This window comes from Macaca thibetana, chromosome 3 (genome assembly GCF_024542745.1).
Source record: "Macaca thibetana thibetana isolate TM-01 chromosome 3, ASM2454274v1, whole genome shotgun sequence".
NCBI lineage: Eukaryota > Metazoa > Chordata > Mammalia > Primates > Cercopithecidae > Macaca > Macaca thibetana.
The window spans coordinates 93,945,734-93,966,393 of NC_065580.1; the positions used below are offsets into that span (position 1 = coordinate 93,945,734).

The following is a 20,660-nucleotide window of genomic DNA, read 5'->3' on the forward strand; positions in this document are numbered from 1 at the left end:
TCTCACTCTATTGCCCAGCCTGGAGTGCAGTGGTGCAAACCTGGGCTCAAGCCATTCCCCCGCCTCAGCCCCCCAGTTAGCTGGGACTACAGGCACGCACCACCATGCCTGGCTAATTTTTGTATTTTTTGTAGGGACAGTGTTTCACCATGTTGCCCAGGCTGGTCTCAAACTCCTGAGCTCAAGCGATTCACCCACCTCGGCCTCCCCAAGTGCTGGGATTACAGGCATGAACCACCATGCCCAGCCTAGATTGGGTATCTTTTTGTACACAGATTGACTTTTCAGCTATCTCCTTCTGAACTGCCACTTCTCATCCTTCGTCCATTTTTAAACTGTTTAGAATTAGGAATTCATCTCCTGGTCTATTATTTCCCTTAAGCATGATCTCTCTTGTTTAAGATAATCCCATAACTAAACACATTTTAGGGATTCTAAGATCCATGCACCTAGATATAAAACACCAATTCTTAACTTATTCACAGTGCATAACCCGTATTTTACAAAGAAATGTGAAACATTCCTATGTCTCTGTATATACAAAACATAAACCATAAACCATGGGGTCATACAGGAACAGGCACATCCATCCCCCATTTTCCACTGCCACATGGTAAATACACAAACTTATTACTGAGATAATATGACTTTAGTATCAGATAATCCAAGAAGTCCTTTACAGACATTATCATTTAATACCCAATAACCCTCTCCACTAGGTTTTACTATCCTCACTTACAGATTTTAAAAACAGAAATCTCAGAGTTTAATCAGTTTGCACAAGATCACAGGGCTAAGCAAAGGTTCCTGCTGAGGCCTGTGTAGCTCAAAGCAAGATGCCACTGGCCCCCCCTACCACTGTGCTGTACTGTTGTCCCCAAGTTTAGGTAGTGGTACGCGCACACAGAAGCGTCTATCACATTTTTCTCCAAAAGTTCATTACATCACTTGGAATGTCTTTAACAAAAATCATATAATACTAGGAGCTTTAACCAGCACCACTGATGACTGTCTCGCCACAGCTAACCTTAAAAAAATAACATGGGCCAGGCGCGGTGGCTCACGCCTGAAATCCCAGCACTTTGGGAGGCCGGGGAGGGTGGATCACGAGGTCAGGAGATCCAGACCATCCTGACTAACATGGTGAAACCCCGTCTCTACTAAAAATACAAAAAATTAGCCGGGCGTGGCGGCGGGCGCCTGTAGTTCCAGCTACTCGGGAGGCTGAGGCAGGAGAATGGCGTGAACCCGGGAGGCGGAGCTTGCAGTGAGCCGAGATCGCGCCACTGCACTCCAGCCTGGGCGACAGAGCGAGACTCCCTCTCGAAAAAAAAAATAATAATAATAACATGGGCTCAGTCAACCTTATTATAAGATTCCTAGTCGTGTATCACAATTTGCCTTAATTACCCTGTCACAGGATACCCTAAGAACAGGTGCGAACTCCATGAAATGTTTTGGGAGCATAGCCAGTCCCATGCTTATGAAGTACTGAAGAGGCAAAAAAAAAAACAGTTCAATGGGATCTCTGGTGAGCGTTTTCCAAAATTAACCTAGGCATCAGTCTTCCATGATATCCCAAATCAGCATTTGCTAAATGGCATGAACTAAACTACTTACCATTCTGGCTAACACGGTGAAACCCCGTCTCTACTAAAAAATACAAAAAAAAAAAAAAAAAAAAAAAAACTAGCCGGGCGAGGTGGCGAGCACCTGTAGTCCCAGCTACCCGGGAGGCAGGAGAATGGCATAAACCCGGGAGGCGGAGCTTGCAGTGAGCCGAGATCGCACCACTGCACTCCAGTCTGGGTGACAGAGCGAGACTCTGTCTCAAAAAAACAAAAACAAAAACAAAAAAACTTAGCTCCTAAAGTCAAACACATCAAGAATGAGAATAATGCAGTCACTCCATCATGCACACAGGCTGCTCTAGCTGCCCTCTTCGCTCAGCCTCAATCACTAACCTGCCTCACACTCCAGCCTCTTTAATCTCAAACAGCTTGTAGTTCCCACACACACCCCAGGATGTTTCACACTTACATGACGTGGCTCCTGCTGTCCCTTCTGCCTCTTCCCTCTTGGGTGCACATGGTTATTAGCCTCTGCCTATTTCCACATCTCTCTCTGAATGTATTCCTCATTGGTAAAAGGCTAAGCCTAATAATGCCCCCGCCTCATATGTTTCTGGGGCATCTCACATATACCCTACTTAGAACATTCACAACTTCTCTTTATTGCAGAGATTTTAACCCACCTTTAGGATCACTGCCACAGTGAGCCACCAATTACTGTTGAAAAATAAAAAGAATGTCACCCAGGAATTCAGACAGAACAAAGTGAAAGCCACTGTACTCCATCCATGTCTTTCTGCAGGACAAGGGTCTTACTCTTTTTTTTTTTTGAGACGGCTCCCTCTGTTGCCCAGGCTGGAGTGCAGTGACACAATCTCAGTTCACTGCAAGCTCCACCTCCCGGATTCGAGCCATTCTCCTGCCTCAACCTCCTGAGTAGCTGGGACTACAGGCGCCTGCCACAACGCCCAGCTAATTTTTTGTATTTTTAGTAGAGACAGGGTTTCACTGTATTAGCCAGGATGGTCTTGATCTCCTGACCTCATGATCCACCCGCCTCAGCCTCCCAAAATGCTGGATTAGAGGTGTGAGCCACTGTGCCCCACAGGGTCTTACTCTTCTTTCTAGCCCCTGAAACCTAGCATAGAATCAACTATGAGCACAGGCACTTAATCTATGCTTGTTAAACTAAAAATTTACGTAAGGAATTAAGTCATTTCTGAAACTGAAAAAATGCAAAAATAGGTAAACTAGCACACAAGAAATATAGAAACTAAAAATTTCAACTGCACTTAACTCTCCAAAGAAAAAGCAAGAGCTTCTCCATTTTTTGCAAAACCAGCTGGAAAAAAAAAAACCACATCTGGGGAGAGCTCACTTTTCAACCAGCTTTTTTGTTGTTTTTTAACCACTATTACCACAGGTTCTCTTAACTAGATTCTTTCACTATCTGCCCTGCGAGGACCAAAAGCTGAGCAGCACCTTCTTTTGGAAACTAATTCTTAATCAAATTCCACCTCAAAATGTGGACCTTCTTGAAGTTTCCTCCGCAAGAAACTTCAAGAAGTTAGTTTCTGAGGTAGGATGCAAAATTTAAGGTGCTAAGTATGGGAGAGCATGAGTCCTAGACATCTTAGCTATAAGGTATCAGAATTTCATCTTTACAGCTTTTTACTTAATTTTTGTATACAAGGGGCACAAATGAAATGGGCAGACTTCTCAGAGTTAGCACATCCATGATAGAAGAGTGTGTTCCTACAATTATATAGTCCTCCATGTTTGATGAGACAGTTCTTAATCAAATGGTCTCACTGCACACTTCATTGAAAGAAGCACTTTGTTGTCAAAATTACAACTAATCATGTCAACATAAGAAATTTAGTTCTGGGGCCAGGCACAGTGGATCACGCCCTTAACCCCAGCACTTTGGGAGGCTAAGGCGGGCAGATCATGAGGTCAAAAGATCAAGACCATCCTGGCCAACCAACATGGTGAAACTCCATCTCTACTAAAAATACAAAAATTAGCTGGGTGTAGTGGCACATGCCTGTAGTGCAGTTACTTGGGAGGCTGAGGCAGGAGAATCCCTTGAACCCGGGAGGCAGAGGTTGCAGTGAGCCAAGATCACACCACTGCACTCCAGCCCAGGGGACAAAGCAAGATTCGTCTCAAAAAAAAAAAAAAAAAAAAAAAAAAGAAAAGAAAAAAAAACAAAACCGAAATTTAGTTTTAGGTTTTGCAGAGTGCTTTCAAATTTAAATGTCCACATATTTTGACATAACAATTCCTAGTTTAAGAATTTATGTTATAAAAATTCTCAACCAGGGGCTGGGCATGGTGGCTCACTCAGGTAATCCTAACACTTTGGGAGGCTAAGGCAGGAGGATCACTTGAGGTCAGCAGCTCGAGACCAGCCTGGCCAACATGGCAAAACTCCATCTTTACCAAAAAATATAAAAATTAGCCGGGCATGGTGGCACACACCTGTAATCCCAGCTGCTCAGGAGGCTGAAGCATGAGAATCCCTTGAACCCAGCAGGCGGAGATTTCAGTGAACAGAGATCGCACCACTGCACTCCAGCCTGGGCGAGACCAAGACTGTCTCAAAAAAAAAAAAAAAAAAAGTACAAACTTCTCAACCAGAAGTCTGATGGCATACACGTAAGTACACTTGAATAAAGTTACTATGAAAAGGATGGCTAAATTATTGCACACCTATGTTGAACAATGCATCTGTTGGTTAAAAAAGAGAACTATTTGTACCTATATTGAAGATTCTTCAGGATACATTATTTAGTAAAAGCAAAAATTATAAACAGTATGATTTCATTATTATATTCAAAGATGTTTGTGGACACGTGCATAGAGCTCCTAGAAAATATACAACCAGTGGTAAGTAAGCCCTGGGAACTACTAGAGAGAGTGAGGACTGAAAAACATTTTTTACATTTTATGTATTTTTGAATTAACCTGAATGTGCACATATATAAAAATTATCAATCTGTTTAATATTTATACAGTCTGTTGTATCTATGTTGTATCTGAACAAAAAAGGTAATACATGCTCATTGTAAATTAAAAACACACCACCCACAGATTATTACTTGAGTCCACATCCCAAAAGAGAACAAAGATCTTCCATGTTTCTGTTATCACCAACAAATCTAATCTACATCCATCCAGCTTCCCCATCTGAATCTCAAGGAGAAAAATACAGCAGCTTTCATTGGAATGACTACTGGGTGACGCTGTATTCATCCTTTACACACATTGTCCGACAGGATCCGATGAAGCATCACTTCCATTCTAACCTCCCAAGACCTCAAATTCCTCATCCTCAAACTACATCATACATTTAGTAAGTGGAGCTGGAAATCAAGCCCGGATCTAGACCTCACATCCCACAAAACAAGCCCAGATCCAGACCTCATATCCCACATCCTCCTGGCTTTTCCCTTGGTTCAACAAGGACACATATGGCAAGCACCCAGTCTCCTCATCGCGAGGTTTCAGCACAGTTTCTCCTCCTACTCTCCTGATCCTCAGCAGTATCTTACATTCAAGACATTTTTTTCTGCAAGTCAGGGTCATACCAAACTTGATAACAAGCTGAGACAGACAGACACCGTGGACTCCACTCCAGATACCTCTACCTCTTGCAATCTAAGTACACATCCCCAGGAACCACAATCAGCCTCCTGAGACAAAGCCGTGACATCTACCTCTCTATGCCCTCTGTCCTAACCTCCTATCCTTAGGTCCCTCTTCAACTTCTCCGCAATCCGCTTACATTATGATGAAGCTACTAAAAAACACATTGAAACAAAAAAAGTCTCATTTTTCTGTCTTAAAACAGGATATCCAAATGTTTTTATTCTATAATAAGCCCCAGAGAGCAGACTACCTGTATACTAGTCTTTTTCCTAAAGAAAGAAGATAAATCAACCCTTCAAAAAAGCCAAACGAGATTTCCGTACTTAGAGAAGGCAAGAAATAGGACATCTCTGCTCTGACTTGCCACTGCAAACACGATTGGGCTCCTGTGCAAGCTACTTTGAGTATGTGGACAACTTAAATGGGAGGGATGAAGTCAGGCAGAGTTGTAGCACCTGGTAATGGGCTCCCGTGATTATCTGGAGGGCCTCGGGCAGGTAGATTCTCCCAGGGTTCTATGGAGAATCCTTGGTAAAGCATCTATTGTGCTATTTCATTTTTATAAGTTTTCCTTTCTTATAATATTTAAATATATCCTGGAAGTAGTACTCTATTGATCAAAAGACTTGCATAGCCAGCAGGAAAGTCTCGAAAGGAGTTATTCAGAACAAGTCACCTATCTCAAAATCAACTGATCTAACATATCACCCAATTTTTGATTAATGGTTTTGGTCACAAGACAGGATTCATAATTGGGGAAGCATGCTACTTTGCCAAGGACCACTTTTTTTTTAGTGTAAAAATGAAGGAATTTAGTTCCTCCCAAAAGATTTCCTGTATTTCTTTTAGCAAAAGTTTTATGAACAAAATGGAAGGAATACTTAATTTATGCTAGTGTCCTAAAATAATCATGATAAAGGTATTTTAAACCTGGCTCATATCCATAAACGTTTTGGCCAAGAGTTCCAACCTCTGCTTGTCAAATCACGCATTTAGTCCACCATATAGAAGAACTGGACTTGGGGCTGGGTGCAGAGACTCACGCCTGTAATTCCAGCACTGTGGGAGGCCGAGGCAGGCAAATCACAAGGTCAGGAGTTTGAGACCAGCCTGGCCAACATGGTGAAACCCCATCTTTACTAAAAATAAAAAAATTAGCCGGGTGTGGTAGTGTGCGCCTGTAATCCCAGCTACTCAGGAGGCTGAGGCAGGAGAATCACTTGAACCTGGGAGGAGGAGGTTGCAGTGAGCTGAGATCGTACCATTGTACTTCAGCCTGAGCAACAGAATAAGACTCTGACTCAAAAAAAAAAAAAAAAAAAAAAGAAGAAGAAGAACTGGACTTGGTCTACACTCTTTTGGAACCTAAGATAGGTTCAGACAATTTCCCCAATGTTAATAAGAAAGCAGAATGACTTTGTAAGAAAGTGAAGGCCAGGCACAGTGGTTCACATCTGTAATCCCAGCACTTTGGGAGGCCGAAGTGGGAGGACTGCTTGAGCCAAGGAGTTCAAGACTAACCTGAGTAACACAGCAAGACCTCATCTATACTAAAAATTTTTTTTAAAAATTAGCCAGGCGAGGTGGCATGTGCCTATAGGTGCCTGTAGTCTACACCTGTGATCACTGTACTCCAGCCTGGGCAACAGAGCGAGACCCTGTCTCAAAAAAAAAAAAAAGTGAGCTCACACTCACCAGAAATGTTAAAAAGTACAAGAGTAAATCAACTGGCCAGGGGCGGTGGCTCACATCTGTAATCCCAGCACTTTGGGAGGCTGAGGTGAGCAGATTACCTTAGGTCACGAGTTCGAGACCAACCTGGGTAACATGGTGAAACACTGTCTCTACTAAATATACAAAAAAATCAGCCAGGTGTAGTGGCGGGTGTCTGTAATCCCAGCTACTCAGGAGGCTGAGGCAGGAGAATCGAATTCAGGAGGCAGAGGCTGCAAGTGAGCCAAGATCGCCATTGCACTCCAGCCTGGGCGACAAGAGTGAAACTCCATCTCAAAAAAAAAAAAGAATAGATCAATTGTCATTTGTCACAAACAAGCCTTGTCCATTGAGTCAGAGGATCTACTAAGGAGATTCTTACATCTCTAACAGATACATAAATACTCAGATATTTCTAGAAACTAAGAAAATGCCAGGTACGCTGGCTCACGCCTGTAATGCCAGCACTTTGGGAGGCCGAGACAGGCAGATCACCTGAGGTCAGGGGTTCAAGACCATTCTGGCCAACATGGTAAAACCCGTCTCTACTAAAAACTACAAAAATCAACTGGGCATGGTGGCACACACCTGTAGTCCCAGCTACTCGGGAGGCTGCAGCAGGAGAATCTCTTGAACCCGTGAGGGGGAGTGAGCCAAGATCACACCATTGCACTCCAGCCTGGCAACAGAGCAAGACTCTGTCTCAAGAAAATAAATAAATAAATAACTAATGAACAAAAATTGAATAAATGAATTCTGAAAGAAAGGTTATATCCTAGGTTGCTCCAAAATTTGTAAATCTTTCTCCTTCTATTTACAGCAGAGCCAGAAGGCCGAGATTTACCACCACCCCCACTCACTTATTCATCCATCTACATCACTCTCAGTGGTATTCTACACAGCTGATTACACCCTCCTTATCCCTCCACAGGCTTTCTTCATTTATCTTCTAGAAACAGTCTGCCCTGCTTGCTTTCTTCTGCTCAACTGTCCTTCCTCACCCTCCTTTGCTGGTCTCTCCTTCATCCTAGAGCCATAGGCTCAGTCCCTTGATGATCGTGTCCAATTCCATGGTTTCAAATGCCACAAGCTAATGAAGTCCCCAAATGTCACTTCTATGTCCTATCTCCCCCCGTGCTCCAAATTGATATATCTGCCTACTAACCTTCTTCACTTAAATTTCTAGTATTAGAAACACCATATCAAAACCAAAGTTCCTGTTTTCTACCCAAGAATCTGCTCCTCTCCCAATATTCTCCATTTTGGTAAATGGCACCATCTTCCACCCAGTTGCTCTGGCCAAAAAAAATCTTGTCATTCTTCACGTTTCTCATACAACTCAGCTAATCCATCAGCAAATCCTGTTGGCTGTTCCTTATGGCTACACAGAGAATAGCTACTACTCATTACCTCCAAAGCTAATAACATCATCGCCTGCCAGAATATTACAACAGTGCTAAATGCAATTTTCAGGTATTTTCTGTTCCAAGCATTTTGAAACCACACTTTCTTCAACTTGTGGAAGATGACATACAAAGATAGCCACCATCAATTCCTCCCTCTTGGTACATGCATGCCACTCTACCAACTAAAGATGGAGTTTATTTCCACATCTCCCCTGAATCTGAGCTGGCCTGATGACTTGCCTTAATCAATAGAATGGGACAGAAGTAATGTGCCAATTCTGAGCCCAGCCTTTAAGAAGACTAGCAGTTTCCATTTTCACTTAGGGTAAAATTAGTCAACTGTGCCAGGAAAAAAAAAACTCCAGCTTCTTCTGAACAATAAGATACCATTTGGAGAAACGTTACAAGGACGGCCAGTTACATCAGCAAAGCTTCCCTGGTCCTTTTACCCCAGTTTGGTAAGGGACCTGAGTGATACATGTGGATCAGAAACCACCACCTAACAGCCACAGAATGAGAAAGAATAAATTGTTCTGACCCACTAAGTTTTGGGGTGGTTTGTTTACGCAGCAACAGATAACTGACATATCAGATAACTGATATACCATGACCACAAGAGAATCAGCTTCCTTAACAACTAATGATAATGCAATAATGCAATAATGCCAGACATTCTAAAGACTTAGGCTCCTTTCAGCTTATAGTTCAATAGATTCCTCTAAGAATATTTCTTTTTTTTTTTTTTTTTGAGAGAGTCTCGCTCTGTCACCCAGGCTGGAGTGCAGTGGCGCGATCTTGGCTCACAGCAAGCTCCACCTCCCGGGTTCAAGCCATTCTCCTGCCTCAGCCTCCCGAGTAGCTGGAACTACAGGCGCCCGCCACCACACCTGGCAAATTTTTTGTAGTTTTAGTAGAGACGGGGTTTCACCATGTTAGTCAGGATGGTCTGGATCTCCTGACCTCGTGATCCGCCCGCCTCGGCCTTCCAAAGTGCTGGGATTACAGGCGTGAGCCACCGCGCCTGGCCCAAGAATATTTCTACAATAACTTTAAACTATTTCCTAATCAAGTTAAGTGGTCTCAGGATAATTCTCTAAAATATCTATAATTTACGTACTATGTATTCCCCTTCAGGGCAATAAAATTCACATAATATGTCAATATTTATAACTGTGTTTATTTACCAATACTGAATACTTGCCAAACAGCAATTTCAGACCATGATAAATTACACCCTTAATTTTAATGGAACACTCAAAACTACGGATGCTTGCCACCAGCCTTCAAGCAAAATCCTCGCAGTCCAAGCCAATTTGTAACATCAGAATTATGGGGCTGAGATCTTAACTAAGAATACCAATCCTACCCCTTGGTCATTGCTACCACACTGCCACCTCCTGTCTTATGACTCTGGAAGCCTGAATCAGAGGCAACAGTCGATAAAGGAAACTCAGCTAAGAATAGCACAGCTAACCATCTCGTCTTTCCGCCTCTCCTTCCTCCCAGACCAAACCAACCGCCAGAGTTACTGAATGGCTAACTCACACCTTCCAAAAATTAGTTATTGCTAGAAAAGTTGCTGCCTGGATGCCGCTAAAAACAATTATAATGGAGTCACTTCAAATACATGAAGGTAGTTCGACAGCTTCACTTTAACACAAAATCCCAATCCTATAACCACACATTAACTAAACTGGTGTCGCTCATAGGAGTTTCAAAGCATGGCAAAGATCATTTCCCCCTTGCTGACTGCATGAAAGAGGTACACAGGCAAAAACAACAGAGCTACAGAAAAAAAATTTTAAGTCAAGCTCCTTACAGGAAAAACCCCAGATCTCTCTAATTCCAAAAGATATTTTTAAGCCTTAGCTGATAACCTATTTATTTTGAGCACAATGGCAAAACCTCAGAACAAAATACTATATGCCCCTTGTAGTTTATCATAATGGCATCTGGCCTGAACAGAGAATGTAACTGATCACACAAATCAAAGGGAAAGCCAGAAACAGAAGCCAAGATTCTCAATTTCCACTGGCTCCAGGCACATGTCATGTTTCCATAACATCTTCCTCAGGGTTACTGTGGACAGCCACACGGTAGAAGCTACTCATCAACATGCATCTAATTTTTTAAAAAACTCTTATCAAAACCAAAGTAAGAAATCTTTCAAACTCTCTCAATTTGTTTTGAGAAAATATGAAATCAGGAAAAAAATCTTTTCAGCTACAACCACTTAGGCAATCCCACACTGATCTTAAACTGAGCACTCTAAAGATAACCCAGTTTATAATCATTTAACCAGCCAAGAAAGCGTCCTAACATTCAGAACCTCAAGTCTCTGCATGTGTGAGAAACTTTCCCGAATTACAAGATTCACCTGAGCCACACACTGATAAGGAAGGAGTACCACTGATATTCATACCTGTGTTTAGATGTTCTATATTAAAAACAGCTTTTATTGTCCTAGGACTTTGAAGTCGGAGGCAGCATTGAAGGGTCATGTGCCCTGGCTAATGGGCACGTTGCTGGTCCTGACACTAGCCTATTCTATCCTTAACACCTATTAAAATGCAACACTAGCTTTTAAATAGCCACTTAAAGTAAGATACATTTAAAACCCCAATGACTTTTATAAGTTCTACCCAATTTACATGTTAAACACGAGACTAATATGGAAATAAGTTCTTCACTTTCTTTTTTGCATTTTCCCCCAATTTTACTGTGGTAAAAACACATAAAATTTACCATCTTAATCACTTTTAAGAGTACAATTAAATGGTGTTAAATACATTCATAGTGTTGGGCAACTATCACTGTTTTTTTTTAAGTAAACAAAAAAGAACGTTTGAGCTTAGGCACCATAGTCCGTTTTAAAAGATCTTACCCTAAGTTAGCCGGGCATGAAGGCGCGTGCCTGTAATCCCAACTACTAGCAGGGCTGAGGCAGGAGGATCACTTGAACCTGGGAGGCAGAGGTTGCAGTGAGCTGAGATCATGCCACTGCACTCCAGCCTGGGCAACAGAGCGAGACTCTGAGGGGGGAAAAAAAATCCTACCCTAAAAGGAAGAAAAAAATAAAGGATCCTGCCTAGAAAAATATTAACTATAATATCCTATTTCTTTCCTCCTTTCTTCAAATGTATTTGTTGCTACACATAATCCTAAACAATGCCAACAGCTAAATCGTGAGGAAGTTTCATAAAAATATGCTTAGGTTCTTCATCACATAGGAAGCAGCAACAAAAAGGTTAGGTTCTGAAAAACTGAACATATGAAAAATTATTTTTATAATTTAAAAAAGTCAAGGAAATTGAACTAAAACCACCATCCCCTCAGTTCTCCAGTGTCAGCAATTTTCCTCTTCCCTCTCCCATGCCCAACAGCCCACAACATAACAAAAAAGGACATCAGTGCTATTTACATAATCACATAGGGGCACAAACAAGGCCCCACAGAATACCAGCAGCTCTTCCAACCAAACTCAGATACAACATTTCCAAGTACCAACTATTTTCCATACCCACCCTTACCTCCAAAGTGGAGGGAAAAAAGTTGAGCCTATACTTCGGAGTCGAAGTCTTCATGTTCTATAGCTTTTACATTTAGAATAGGAAGTGCAACACTATCACAGATATCCAGTGCAATCTTCTCTTTAGTCCAGATGCAGGAGACTTCAATGTCTGTAAAGTAACTGCTATAATCTTCCCCAACTGAGGGGTATCTGAATGCAGAAAAGCCACATTCCTTCCACATTCCCTTGAGACCTCAGTAATTGGGAGCTAAGCGTGGTCTGAACCAAATTCAACCTTACTCCTTCCTGAAAGGGTCCCCCCGCCAAGCTCCATTGGAAGTCAAAGCTAACCCAGCCTGCCAAGCCTCCAATCACCTCCTGGGCCTGCTCCCCTATTTAGTCAGCACAAGCCCATTCATCCATCTCAGCGTGCATTCTCCAGCACCAGGTTCCTGACATGCCTTGTATATCAAGTATAAAGGTCACTGGTGCACTTGTGGGTGTGCCTGCCTCAGATGCCCACATGATGATGGGATGGAATGAAATGACTGCTAAGCAGAAAGAACTCCACCCTCAAGTCTAGCAGGCTTGGCAAGGATTGGTTTGTGGCATTCAACTATCAGAGCAACCCCCATCAGTCAGTACAACCTCTTGACCTTCCCTTAGGTGCTGGGCATGTTGTCACCCTGATGCCTTCTCTGTCTGCTTCCAGAGCCTCTGAAAATGGTAGAATAGTCCAGATATGAGAAACTGCATCACAGCTCCAAGGGTCAGTTAAAATAATTGTAACATAGATTTCCAGGGGCAGAGGAAAAAAGTTTTGTTTTTGTTTTTGAGGTGGAGTTTCACTCTTGCTCAGGCTGGAGTGAAGTGGCACCGTGGCTCACTGCAACCTCCACCTCCCCGGTTCAAGCAATTCTCCTGCCTCAGCCTCCTGAGTACCTGGGTGGGATTATAGGCATCCCCCACCACGCCCGGCTAATTTTTGTATTTTTAGTAGAGACAGGATTTCACCATGTTGACCAGGCTGGTCTCGAACTCCTGACCTCAGGCAATCCACCCACCTTGGCCTCCCAAAGTGCTGAGATTACAGGCAGGAGCCACCGCGCCCGGCCAAAGGCTCTACTTTTAAGACATTTCAACACAAGCAAAGAACATGACTGTTCTATCAGTAAAAGAAATCTCCAGTGTTCTCATCCCTGTTTACTTCGTTAGTAAGATAGTACTGTATCACTTAAAATCCTGAGCATTTTAATGCTAGTGAAAAATGAACTTAAAAATTTAATCTACATTATTAATAAACTGAAGATACATTGATAAATACTTGCTGTCACTGGTGACACCTTACCTTATGTGCTTTCCTAAAGAGGAACTCCTGTTTATTATAAAGTAACAAGTAACTAAGTATATATATGCTTTTGGACTAAGCAAAAGCCTTTAGGAATAAAACAGGCAGTTGTTACCAGGTAATGTTTTTAAATTAATCCCCTACACCTGGGGAGAAATTCCCATCAGTTAGCAAAAGAAAAGCAGCAGGGGAAGGCACAGTCATCTGTATTTACATGTAGCTTAATGAATTGTAAAAATCCAAAACATTTAATTTTTAAATTTAGAAACTCCCAAAAGTTAAAATGCCAGTACTTGAGGCACAACCATTTGCTTATTTATTCAACATTTTAACAAAATTAAGACACACTGACCAAACATAATAACAACTAGAATTCGCAAAATGTGCTTATATTTTTTTCCTAACTAATTCAGGCTATGGCTTTAAGCTTCTTTTTAGGGGAATATAACTTCTCCCTCGATTTTCAATTCTTGTTAAACCAAGCTCAATTTATATGAAAGTAATGTGACCCCTACCAAACTTCCCAATTAGAACAATCTATCCAGTCACTCAAATCCCTTTCAATTATCTTAGTGAAATTTAAGCATGAGAACAAGAAAAATCCAAACCAACTCATCCTTAAAAACAAGATTTGTGAAAATGCTTTGCCTGGGAAGAGAGCTGGAATCTACACAGGCATATAGATGACATGTTTTGTAGCCATCTATTTCTGCACAGCACCAGTGAAATGCATAGCAAACTCTCCTGCTCTCCAGCACACACACTCTCACCAATATCTAACCAGATACACGCAGTCCTGATTTAAATTAACTTTCAGCTTATTGTTTGGCTCAGGTTGGGAGTTGGGGGGATGGGAGAGGGGCAGGCAGAAACCCTAACCCCATCTTGCAAAACCCAGAAAGGCTTAGAGGCCCACCCCGGTGCGACTGGGAGGCAGCAGTGCCTTTCCAACTGGAGTTAGAGCCGGAACCTATGGTGTGAGTTGGCTGAAGGTTTTAAAAAATAAAACAAAACAAAAAAATAGAGCCGGAATCTGGCCGGCTCTAGCGAAAGGAAAGGAGTCGCTGCAAAAGGCTTCATAAGAAAAAGAAAAAGGGAAAGAGCCATGTCTCCAAAATGCTTCAGAGGCTAAAACAATCTGCAAACATTCTGTAAAGGGACATACTACACACATGATCTCGGAGACGAGAAATCCCCCTCCTTAAGTGGCACAAAATCTTCCTGTCTTCATCATTTGGTGGTTGTAAGCAAAAATGTACCCAGGAGGAGTAGGGTGGAAAGCGGGGAGACAAAGGTGCTGACTGCAAGAACCTGTAGAACTTTGGAATGACTCAAAGGCACTTCTGGGCCGGAGAGGCCCCGGCGTTTACGCACGCGTTCCAATACCCCTGGCGAGCTCACAGGGCAGAGGCAAATTCCTCTCCAGTCGGCCGCGCCCACGGCCTCCCAAATCCGGACAGAAAGGCGCGCCCCCCGCGTGTCCGCAGCTGGTTTCGCCTTTCTTGCTCCTGGAGGGGTAGGGGAATCATCCGCTGCTTCCCAAGTCCTGCAGAGTACCCCCCGAAACTGCTTGTTGCGACCCATTTCCCGTAGGAGCAATTTGACCCGCTCTGACCGAGGACATTCAGCTGTGAGCTTCCGAGAGATTTTGTAACCAATAACCATAATCCCGCTGCAGAGGCCACAGACAAGCTTTCAATTCCTACCCAGCATCATCAACACACACACACACACACCCCCGCCATAAACTTAAAAGCAAGGGGAAAAGACCAGAACACCACGCCACACCGCAGCCGGGTAAGCACCAAAGGACAAGTTCTCAGCTGAGTCTCTCCACCCAATAACGGAGTGAGAACAGAATCGGGGGAAACAGAAGCAGCAGCTCACCTTTGCCTTTTTGGGACCGAGTGCTCAACTTCTATGGGTTTCCCGTGCAGTTCTATTTTACCTGCGGACACACAAGAAGTGAGAGACGGTCGGCCGAGTTCAGCGGCTCTCCCTGCCCGAAAGACCCGCACAGCCCAACTGGCGACACAAATGGCCTCCTGAGGCCCCCGAAGGGTCCCCGAGACCCGGACGCGGCTCCAGACGGAGGGAGAAGCCGACCCCCTCGGGCGGCGTGGGCATTTAACTCGCAGATGGTTGAGGAGCAGGGTCCGCTGACGGGCCCACTACTTGGGTATCAGTCCAGTCCCCAAAGCCTCCCCCACCCACCCCTGGGGGCCACCAACACGAAGCCCGCAAGAGGGACACGGCCCATCCTCTCACCGCCCTGGACACGCTCCACAGGACAGACTCGGGGCAGGGGGCTCCCCTGGCTTTCTTCAGGAGGGGGCGCCCTGGCTCTGCCCTCTGCTTCAGCCCAACCCGCCGGGAACACTTAGGAGTGGGCTTGGGGAGGACAGGGAGTGGCGGGAAAGGGTCGGGGACGGCAGGGGAGACCCAGAACGGGAGAACTGGCAAAGGCGCAGCTCGGCTCAAGCTGAACCAAGAGCGAAGGACTGCGAGGCGCCCGCACCACGTCTGAGTTGATTAAAAGGGAAGCCGAAAAGCACGGGGCTCCCATGGGGACCCCAGCACAGCCTTCCCCCGGGCGTCCCGCCCCGCCCGGCACCGTCCCTCGCCCTGGCGGAGCCATACCCGGAGGCCGCAGCCCCGCGCCAGGGCCCGGAGAGCGGCGGGCGGCCCGGTGCGTGGCGGCGACTCCCTTCCAGGCGACCAGCCGCCCCCGCCCACCTGCCCCTATCGCTCGTCGGACCGGGGGAGGTGGAACGGGGAAACCGGGCACACTTTCTCCTCCCGCAGGGTGGGGAGGAAGCGCGGGGCCGCCTGTGCGAGGCACCAGCCCCGCGGTCTCACTCGGCAGCAAGGTCGAGGCCACTTTCCGTTCTCCACGGCCGGGGTTTCGGGGCGCAGCACAGACAGCGCCGTAAATAACGACCGAGGAAAGCAGGAAGGAATAAGACACAGGCGGGCATTCTAGCTCGGCCCCCGAGGCCCAGCGTGCCGGGGCCTGGAGCACGCGCCTGGGCCCGGGCGGGGCGCCGGGGGAGCGCGCCTCCCCCAGCCCCGCGCCCCCCTTAGCCAGCGCCGGGGCTTTCTTGACAGCGCGTCCGCCCTCACCCAACAAACCCCGGCCGGGGAAGCAGAGCCGCGGGCTGGAGTGGGAGCCGAAGCTGAGGAGAGCCCCGGCCCCCACGCGCGTGGGTGTGGGCGCTGAGGCCTCACCCCCACTCCCCCAGCGCGCCGGGCCTGGGGCCCGCGGAGCCACCCCGGTGGGTCTGGGCGGGCGGTGCAGGGCTGGGGCGAGAGCCCGGGTGGGGCCAGGCCCGGGCCCACCTGAAAGCGCCTCGATGGCCTTGAGGGCCCAGCTCTCGTCCGGGCAGTCCACGAACGCGTAGCCAGTCTTCACCAGGAAGGGTCCCGACACCGGGATCTTGGCGTCCTTGAAGATACTTTCTAGGTCCGAGGGGGCGGCGTTGTCGCTGAGGTTTCCGATATACAGTTTGTTCATTGTGAAGAGTGGTTGTTTAAAAAAAAAATTAACGAGAAAAACGAAAAATTAAAACCACCCACGGTGATGGATGGATCCAGCTGGTTTTGTTCCCCTCGTCTTCTCGCCTTTAAAATACACAAACACAGTAAGAACCAAGCACAAGAATGAGGAGCGAAAAATCAGATCCGAGGCTTGTTTTTCCTTGTCTAGATATGTTTTAAAAGAGAAAGAAAAGAAAAAGCCTAGCTACAACCCAAACGCATCCACCAGTCTTCCTAAGTCTGAGAAGGAGGCGGGATTAGCAAGAGAAAGGAGGAGGAGGAGGGGAAAAAACTACTTTTTGTCTCTTCCTCCCCAACCCCTTTGGCTTCGGCCAGCGGACTGTGAAAATATCACACTACGTGAGGCAGGCGCCGCCTCCCCATAAAAAACCCAGAAGGGTGACTGGCAGGAGGGAGGGGAGAGGAGGAGGAGGAGGGATGAAGGCGCAGGAGGAGGAAAAAATCCGCTCCGAGTGTCCGGCTTTTTGAATGAGCCACGTGTTCAAACTACAAATCAACGTCTCACGTGAGGAATCCCAGAGCCTCAATTAGAGTGGGTTTCGGAGGAAAAAAAAAAAGCGAGCGAGAGGAAGAGGGGGAGGGGAAACGAGATTGGGAGAGGGACCCTGAGAAGGGGGAGGAGGAAGAGGGAAAATGCTAAAGGAACCGCAGCCGGCACCGAGGGGAGCGCGGCGCGGGGAGCTGACGGTCACAACTCGAGTTTGGAAAGGGTTATCTGGTCTGGGCGGATCCTGGGAGGGAGGGCTGGAATATTGATTTTTTTTTTTTTTTTTTTTAATGAGGAAATGGGTAGAGGTACTAACAGGCAATTCCTCAGCTTTAGTTACCGTAGTTTTAATCATTCGATTTTTCAAAATAGGTTATTAACAACAAAACCAGAGTCACAATCTCGAACTCGCCTGGTGGCTTTAATGGCATTAGAAGTGTAACCCCAGCAAAGCCGCAGGCACGTTTCTAAGGCTGGCAGGGACGGAAACGATGCGAGGAGGGGTGGGGGACTGGGTGAAGGGGGCAAGGGGTAGTGGCAAGACAGGCGGGCGACGCACCCCACCCTGTGCGCCCTTCTCGGGCCCCGGGCACCCCGCGAGTGGGGGCGGCCCGGGCCCGGGGCGGTGGGGGATGGGAGCCCGCAGCGTCCTGGGCGGGTGTCTGGGCGACACCTCCTCCGCCTCCGCCTGCGCTCGCGGTGGCTCTCGGCTTCGCGTTTGCCATTGGTTGCGCGATTCAGAAAAGGCTCCAGGATAAATGAGGCCGGGGGCGGGCTTGGCCACTGGTGGGGGAGGGGAGTGCAGGGGCGGAGGTTTCTAGCTAGGGGCTGGGGTCGTCGGGGACCTGGGCCGCTGGAGGAGAGAAGTCAAAGTGGGAGAAGTCGGTACTTAAAGGGAAATCCTCTCTTCCTGTAGTTTTTAAAGGGGGAGGAGTGGAGCAGGCTGGTACTTTTATTTAATTAATTTTAGTTGGAGAACTTGAGACTTAAAATTGGAAGACCGTCCTGCGTTACCCCTAGGTGGGATTCGTATTTGAAAAACTGTTCGAGCCTCTTTCTGCCCCTTTTCTGCCTACATTTGGCCATGAGAGCCATACATAATTTTCTCTATATGTAATGAGCACAATGGTGGTTGTCGGGGGAGGATTTGGGCCCGGTGGAGCCTTTGTGGGCCAACGCAATGTGAACTGGAGACGAGCAATACGGAAACGAAGGCAGTGCTGGGGTTCTAGTGGAAATCTCCAAGTGTCGTTTAATGATTGTGTACTCCACTCAAAGCTTTCATTTGCACTAGATAGTTGTGTTTTTAACAGGTATATTTTTAACAGGTATTCTATGGAAAAGATATAAAATGCTAATTTTTTAAGTGAAATAAATTCTATATAACATGAAAATATAGACAAGAATCTTTAATGACTTGGTACTCTTACTGGTAGAAAAAAGGTATCCTGAATAGAGGAAATATTGTGATTTACGCTGGAAACATCTTCGGTAATTGTTAAAAGCTTCTCTGTCAAAACCGTTGTTAGCATTTTAAAATGTGTATTTTTCATTTAAAAGATGAATGGTAGATTTAAACATGGGAATTACTGCATGATATAAAGAGTATTTACATTTTGCCTTTTAAAGGGAACTTACTTTGTAATTTTGTGTTAAGGAACCGGAAGGTGTCAAATCATCCATTTTAAATGCAACTGTTCTTTCTTACAGGTTTTTCTTTCCTGCCAAGCGAATCCAACATTTTAAACGTAAACACACTTTCACAATATTTCATTCACGTTTAATGAAATGTTGTTACTTTATAAAATAGGGGGACAGACGTGTTTTTGTGTTACAATATTTGGAACTGAATTAAGAGCTCAGCCTTGAAAGAACGTTTTGGTAAAATTTCTCTTTAAGTTTATGGTTAGGTTTAACTTTTTTAAAGCTATTTTTTTAAAAAAGAGAACTTCAGTTCTAAAAAAGAAATGTATTCTTTCTTTTGGCTTCTGTGGTATGCAAAATGTAAATATCAAAAATTATGGATTTATTTTAAATGTACCTGTTGTAGAAAAGCCATTTGGAGAAATGTTCTTCATTCATTCATTTGGTAATATTTGCACTTCTCAGTATCACTGTAAATTTTACAACCTGTTGATCATTTAACTTTTAGTAATTTTTCATAAAAACAAATTGTGTGTGTTCAGTTTGCTTCCAAAATCAATTGAACCATGGCTTCTGGGTTAACTGTATTTGCTCTTACTAAAACTGAGACCTAAGGAAATATCTACTTCTAAAGCATGGAATAAATTATTTATTTTCCATAAATACTAGTCCATGCTTGTCTGGCACTATCAAACAAATCTTAACAGCTGGAATTTAAAACAAGTGTATGTTTTGATGAAATATGTTCCTGGGACTCCTGTTAACCTAATCTGTGTATTATTGTAACAAACTGGATAGTCCATCTAGGACCTTAAAAACATACATGAGTAATATAAGCTCAGACATCAAAGAGAGGTAGATGCAGTCCACTCCACTTCCAGTCTCCAATCATTTAAGGGCTGAGTCAAAAGATCTTAGGTAGTTTTCTTGCACTAGCACTTCAAGTACAAAGATACCTTTGGTGAATTTTCAAGAATGAATATAAAATCAATTTAACTTCCAGGTTTTTTTAAATGAATCTCACACAAATTAACTGGTTATAGGCTACTTCAGCTTCTTCCTGAAGCAGTTGTAGCTCCTAATTAATGTGAACTCCACGAAGAAAGAACTCCCACCTTGTGTGTGCTCTGGGATGCGGCTGAGTCTTTCCAATTGCAGTCTGTTTACTCTTTGGACAGCTGCATCTCCTCCTTATCTGCTGAACTGAGGACTGTACAAATGTTTCTTTTGGGTCAGCATAATATTAAAGCATAGCTATGTTTAGAAGGCCAGTTACCGTTGTTGTACCCACACGTCAGGGGCAAAGGCTGAGTGGGCAGATGGGGGGAAGGGGCTGACACCCCTCCTCATGCCCGACTTGGGACCAGCCTGGAGTCTCAAGCCGAATCCCCTCACGCGGGTGGGCACACAATGCCTGGCGTGTCGCTTGGGCCTCCTCGGAGGTGCTTTAACAGGCTCTTGAGCTTTTGAACGGCCCTCCTGGACTCTGATCTGTTTAAACCAGAGGCGTAGTAAGTGGTAACCTGGATCTGCCCTCTCCCTAGTAGCTGCCTGCATATATCTTATTGTTTAAAATAAATAAAAATGGTGCCCCGGGAGAGAAGATGGGGTTGTTTCCTTTTTCCTCTGGCTCTGCCCTGAGAAAGAGGGCGGGATCCTCACAGCTCAACACTGGGGAGGGTCTTTCGTCGGCCGCCGGCTCGCCTCGGAGGGCCTGGACCACTGGACCGCCCTTTCCCGGGGCCCTACCGCGGGACTGCGGGCTTCT

At 45.2% G+C, this 20,660-nt stretch overlaps 1 protein-coding gene across 1 annotated transcript in view; it reads right to left on the reverse strand.

Moving 5' to 3' along the window:
• IGF2BP3 (insulin like growth factor 2 mRNA binding protein 3) overlaps window positions 1–17,098 on the reverse strand; it is a 153,815-nt gene extending 136,717 nt beyond the window's left edge. Inside the window, exons 1-2 of the mRNA XM_050783129.1 lie at window positions 16,543–17,098; window positions 15,091–15,151 (exon numbers count right to left, since the gene is read on the reverse strand). Of these exons, the coding sequence (XP_050639086.1) occupies window positions 15,091–15,151; window positions 16,543–16,717 (236 nt within the window). The 5' untranslated portion in view covers window positions 16,718–17,098. The remainder of the gene's footprint in view (window positions 1–15,090; window positions 15,152–16,542) is intronic.
• Window positions 17,099–20,660: the final 3,562 nt, after the last annotated feature.